The sequence below is a fragment of the Terrapene carolina genome, unplaced genomic scaffold (assembly GCF_002925995.2).
Source record: "Terrapene carolina triunguis isolate 2854851 unplaced genomic scaffold, T_m_triunguis-2.0 Scaffold740, whole genome shotgun sequence".
NCBI classification, from domain to species: Eukaryota; Metazoa; Chordata; order Testudines; family Emydidae; genus Terrapene; species Terrapene triunguis.
This window is the reverse complement of record NW_020665091.1, coordinates 4,034,927-4,040,951: the sequence shown is the minus strand read 5'-3', so window position 1 is coordinate 4,040,951 and position 6,025 is coordinate 4,034,927. Positions and strand designations below refer to the sequence as shown.

The 6,025-nt window shown below is 49.5% G+C and overlaps 1 protein-coding gene across 1 annotated transcript in view; it reads right to left on the bottom strand.

Annotated features, from left to right (window-relative positions):
• Positions 1-6,025, bottom strand: part of ACRBP (acrosin binding protein) — a 92,655-nt gene that overhangs the window by 43,438 nt on the left and 43,192 nt on the right. The window contains exons 4-5 of the mRNA XM_026660253.2: positions 2,794-2,917; positions 1,491-1,938 (exon numbers count right to left, since the gene is read on the bottom strand). Coding sequence (XP_026516038.1) covers positions 1,491-1,938; positions 2,794-2,917 — 572 coding nt within the window. The remainder of the gene's footprint in view (positions 1-1,490; positions 1,939-2,793; positions 2,918-6,025) is intronic.

Sequence of the window (6,025 nt, the reverse complement as noted above, 5' to 3'; positions counted from 1 at the left end):
GTGTGTGTGTGTGTGTGTGTGTGTGTGTGTGTGTGTGTGTGTGTGTGTGTGTGTGTGTGTGTGTGTGTGAGAGAGAGAGAGAGAGAGAGAGAGAGAGAGAATGGAAGCATATGTTGATTTTAATGCTTACATTGTACTCTCAATAAATGCGGTGTATTGCCTTATCCCCTTTTAAGAGATTCCATGTGCTTCTTATAAGCATAACAACTAGACCAGCACCTAAAACACCAACGTATGAGTCACTAGGAAAAACAAATAGGAACAAGCTAGACTGCTACAGGTCCCTGTAGAGAAATCATATGAGCTGACTACCTCACCCCTGTGAAATGTGGCAAACCAATACAGACTCCCACCAAATACAGAATAAGTGACTGTAAGGCAGCTATGGAATTGGGGAGGTGCAAAGCAGGGTCTAAACCCAGAAAGGAAGTGACAGAGCATCTAATGGGAGAGGAGCCATTGAGACAGAGAGGCTCCTGCCACTCCAATGCCCCAAATAAGAGGAAATGCAAGAAAGATATTTCCACAAATTGTCAAGAATGAGAACAGACTTCTTGTCAAAAAGTGATAAGGAAAAACTGGGCCTGACCGAGGGAGAAAAGGAGAGAAATGGCAAAGATAGCAGCACACAATGTAGCAACCTGCCACTAGATCAGGAATGAACAGGAATAACAAACGCACACAGAAGCAAGCCTCAGACACAGCATGTAGCCCCATCCTGAGTGCATCTTACCTGCCTCAGACAGATATCTGGGGAGACTGTATCTTTTTTTTACACTTTGACCACACTTGTATAGCTTGTTCTGCCAATCAAGTCTCACTGAATTGAACTGAGTAACTGATCTGCGAGTGTGAGGAAGCTCACTGTCCACATGCACGACAGTGTGTGTGTGGGGGGGGGGTATGGGGAGCTCACCGTGCACCTGCACGACGCGGGGAGGGGGTGTTGCACAGGAGGGGGTTGTGGGGAGCTCACTGTGGGTGTGAGAGGGTGTTTGTGGGACTCCACCATGCATGTGCATGACTGGGGGGGCCATGTTTGTGGGGAGCTCACTGTGCACATACATGACTGTGGGGGGCGGGGGGAGCTCTTTGTGCATGTGTCTGCGAGGCACTCGCTGGGTGTGTCTACTCTGGAACTGGAAGGAGTAATTCCTAGTTCGAGGGACATACCCATGTTCGCTCTGATCGAGCTAGCATGCGAACAATAGGGTGAAGCCATGGCGGTGCAAGTGTACCTGTCTGTGATGCTAGGCACCTACGCAGGTAGCGAGCCCCTGCCACCACTCATGACATCTACATTGCTACTGTTGGCATGAACTCAATCAGAGCTAATGTGGGTCTGTCCACCTGTGCTGGGAATTACACCTATTAGCTCCAGCGTAGAAATGCCCACTGTGTGTGTGCAGGGTGTGCATGTTCAGGGTCAGCTGAGCTGCCATACCTGCCCTGACCCACTTGTGAGCCGTTTTTTTTTTTTTTTACCTTACCTGCCACTGCTGCTTGCATCTGGGATCCCTTCCTGGGCACTGCTGAATGAGCCCTTCCAATCTGGTGCAGTGCCTAGGGGCACCTGAGTGGTCTCCATCTCCGGAGAGCCCTCCAAGGAGAGAGCTGAGTTGATCAGCTGCTGGATGCTCTTCTGCATGTGCTGCTCTGTTGCCCTTCCAGTCTTGATACTGGGTCTTATGGCTGACGGGGAAGTTTCAGGGGTGGCTGTGACTGGCTGGACTTTCAGGGGGCCTGCCAGCTCTGGGTCCCCTCCAGGCTTGAGACTTCTCTGGGTCAGCACACCTGGGATGTGCCTCCTGATCACTGGTTCCTGGCCCGAGACAGCATAGGCATATTTCAGAATAGTGTTGACACTGGCGTGAAGGCGGATGTCAGGATGCAGCAGGGTAGTCTGACTCATGGGTCTGGGGTCTGCCTGACCCAGCGCTGGGGGAAGAGCAGACAGAGAGCAAGTGAAGAAGGGACTGAACCTCACCCTCACTTCTTAGAGTGTATCCCTACAAATAAACACACACACTGCACGTACACACATTCACACACCCTGTCCAGCTAGGCCTCTCTCAGATTCATGTTCCCTTAGCTTTGCACAGACTCTCACATCCTCATTGGCTGCTGAGCTGCACTCACTTCCTTGTGATACGTGCATGCCCACCCAAATGTCCATTCACTGTGCACACACACAACCCTTGTCCCACACTGCCAGGGATGTGCACTCCTACACCCACCTTGTAACACACTGGCCTGCTCCACCATGCACACCTGCATGACCCACTGCATTCACACATGTTCCCTTCCCTCCCATCGGGCCCAAACCCTGAAGAGAGCTTCTCAAAGAGTCAGGACGCAGAGGAGGGCCACGGGGAACAGAGGCAGAGGTGAAAGTAAGCCGGTACAGTACGTACCGGCAAGAGCCAGTACGCCGTGCCGGACTGCATCGGCTTCCAGAGCTGCGGTGGGGATTTAAAGGGCCTGGAGCTCTGCGGTGGCCGGAGCCCCGGGCCCTTTAATTTGCCCCTGAGCCCCAGGGGCTCCCAGCCACCTCTGCAGCTGGGAGACCCGGGGTGATTTAAAGGCCCTGGGGCTCCCAGCCACAGCCGGTGCCACAGGGCCTTTAAATCTTGAGAGGCCCCACCTCTTCCGGGTGAGGTCACGCCCCCGCTCAGGACTCCAGCCGTACCAGTAAATCCTGTAAGTTACTTTCACCCTTGAAGAGAGGGAATGAGAAGGGCACGTGGAGAAAGAACCGGAAGTGGATATGGAATTCATCCAGCACCATGGTACCTGCTTCGCTAGTGGACCCAGCACGGGAAGACCAGTTGCTTTTTGCCCAGGAGCCCATGGTATCAGACACCTCTCCTTGGGCACGAGGTTCTTTGGGGGGAGCCATATCAGGACACAGGATCCGCTGAACAGGGGGCAAGGAAGGTGAATCTAGAGACCCCACTGTAACCATCCCTTCTGAAGCCCACACCTCCATTGCATTACACCCAAATGAGACCCCTCCCCTACCGCAGTAATCCCTGTTTGAAATAATCCCAACAAACGCTCTCACCTCTGCTGCAATAATCCCTTGACACGCCTCCTCTCCACTGTGATAATCCTCTCAACACAACCACCCCTGGAAACTCCTCCCCTCAACTGTGACATCCCTCTCTGAAACCCCTCCCCTCTAGTGCAACAATGACCCCAAAAGCCCTCCCTTCTACTGCATTAATCACCACCACACCCCGGCCACTCCACTGCAATTATCTCCCCAAACTCCACCCCCTTCACTCTTATAATCTGCCCAAACCCCTCCCATATGTTGCAATAACCCCCCAACCCCTCCCATCCACTGTTATAATCCCCTGCAAAACCCTCCCTTGCACTGTGGTTCTCTCAGTAAAATTCCACCCCTGCAATAATCCCTCCCCTCCCCTAAGAAAATCCCCCCCAAACACCCTCCTCTCCACTGTGATAATCTCCCCCAAAATGTCAACCCCTCCACTTTATAATCCACCCAAATCCCTACCATCCACTATGAAAAACCTCCCCAGAAAGCCCTCCCCTACATCGCAATAATTCCCTTGAAACCCCTCCTTTCCAATTCAATAATCCTTCCCAAACCCCACCCCTGCCATAACCTCTCAAACCCCTCCCCTCCACTGAAATAATCCCCCAAGAAATGCCTCCCCTCCACTGATACTCTCCCTAAAGCCCCAACCCTCGACTATTCATACCCTACACACTATAGTAATAACCTTTGTATAAACTATGCCTTGTAAGGTAGCATTTGAAAAAAACTCATTATTTGCTGGTCAGTATTGTCCTGGTAACATATGTGTGGCAATACTTTGTGTGAAGTCATAAGATTTCTCTGTACGCTATTATTAACCCTTGTTCCAAACCCCACAGCCCTGCCCAGGCAGAAGTCAGGACTGCCTAAAGCAAAAGAAGGAACGTGTGCATGCCTTAATGTGCATTTAAGCAATAAACAGAGTCATCATGCAGAGAGGGGAAACAAACAAAGTTCAAACAGGGGGGGAAAACAGCAGGAAATATCCTTCCACACAGACTTTTTGGCTTTTGGATCTCTGCTGGAAATGTTTTTCAAGAGGGGGACTGAAATGATAAAAAGGAGGGACCCAAAGCACCCCCACTCTCTCCCTGCCTCTTGCATTCACTGCACCTGAAGAGACAAAGGAGGCAGCGATTGGATTCAGGGGTGGGGGTCCTGACCTAAAGAGATTGTCAGTAAGACTGCTGAAAGCAAGTTGTGAGAAAACTTTGCTTTGAATCTAATATAGTTTGTTAAGATAGACACTAGAAAGCGTTTTATCTTCATTTTTCTTGTAACCATTTCTGACTTTTATACCTCATTCCTTGTACTCACTTAAAATCTCTCTCTTTGTAGTTAATAAACTTGTTTTAGTGTTTTACCTAATCCAGTGTGTTCAAGATGAAGTGTCTGGGTAACTCCATTTGGGGGTAACAAGTTATGTGCATGTTATTCCCTTAAAGAAATAGCGGACTTAATATATTTGTACTGTCCAGGAGAGGACTGGGCAGTACAGGACATATGTCTCTGGAGGGAAAATCTAATACTGGTGCTGTGTTGGGATCACCCTGCAGTATAACCAAGGCTGGTAAAAGCCAAAGTGTGGCAGCCTGGCTGCAGCACACACAGAGACACGGCTGGGAGTGACTCACGTGCTGGAGACTGTGAGCAGTCCAGGTTGGAGGCTGCAGCAGCAAGGCATTGTAAAGGGCACCCCAGGTTATGGGACAGGGGTGACAAAGGCGCCCAGCAGTGTGAATTGTACCCTCAAAGCAACACACTGGCACCCACACAGTTACCCATGGTGATAGGATTATGATATGTTTTGTGAGGTATCATTTTGAAAGTCTTGATCTGTTGAACATTAATATCCTGTTGGATTGTATGTACTATCACTGTATGTGGAGTTATGAAGTTTTGCTATGTGTGTGTTACTGAAATATGTTATGAAGTTGGAAACACCCACAACCAGCCTTTCAGGTAAAACAATAGGGCAGCCAGAAACTAATGATGGCCCATTAAGGGGAATACACACTCACAAGGACTGTCCCAGGTACCGTATACAATGGAGACTTCTCAAAGATAGCATGTAGGCAATGGAGATTGTTTGATTCACATCATAGCAAAGGATCTTTCCAGCAGGCTGGAAGAAGCTATAAAAGGGGAAGTGACATCGTCGCTTGGCCTCTTTCCCCCCACAACTCAGCAATTGGAAATAGGTCTGTAGAACAAAGACTGAACTGGGGAGGTGATCCCAGGCTGGAAAGGAGAATCCCAACCTATGCCTTAAAGAACAATACCATTAGGGTGAGACATTGCTTGATTCAACTCCTGTCCAGTTTATAGAACTCAGATTGCGGTTTTACTTTTATTTCTTAGCTTTGATCTCTACGCATGCCACTTATAATCACTTAAAATCTATCTTTCTGTAGTTAATATATCTGTTTTATATTTTACCTAAAAGAGTGTGTTGTTTGAAGTGGTTGGGGAATCTGCTCAGGAACAAGAGCTGGTGCATGTCCACTTTCCTTTGTAGAAGGGGTGGACTGGTTAATCAACTTATACTGGTCAGGCTTTTGACCAGGGCAAGATGGTACAGCTCTGGGGTCCTAGGCTAGATGGCTGGAGCCTCTCTATTGTTAGTTCAAGAGTGGGGCTAGGAGAAATATTCATGTAACTCAGCAGGGGGTGTCCCTGCCTGTGGATGGCTGTGTACCTGAAGTGCAGTACCTGGAGAGGATTGCAGCTTGTCACAGCATCACAATGTGAGAGGGAGCCCAGGTTGGTGAGACAGGGGGCTCAGCGGTACCCCGGCTCCAGGTTGCACACCAGGGAACCCATCACACCTCCCTTCCACTATGACAATCCCATTGAAACTCCTGCCTTCTATTAAAATAATTCCCCTGAAGCCCCTCCCCTCCATTGCAATAATCTCCCCTGAAACCACAACCTTCCCCTCCTCTACAATAATCTGTC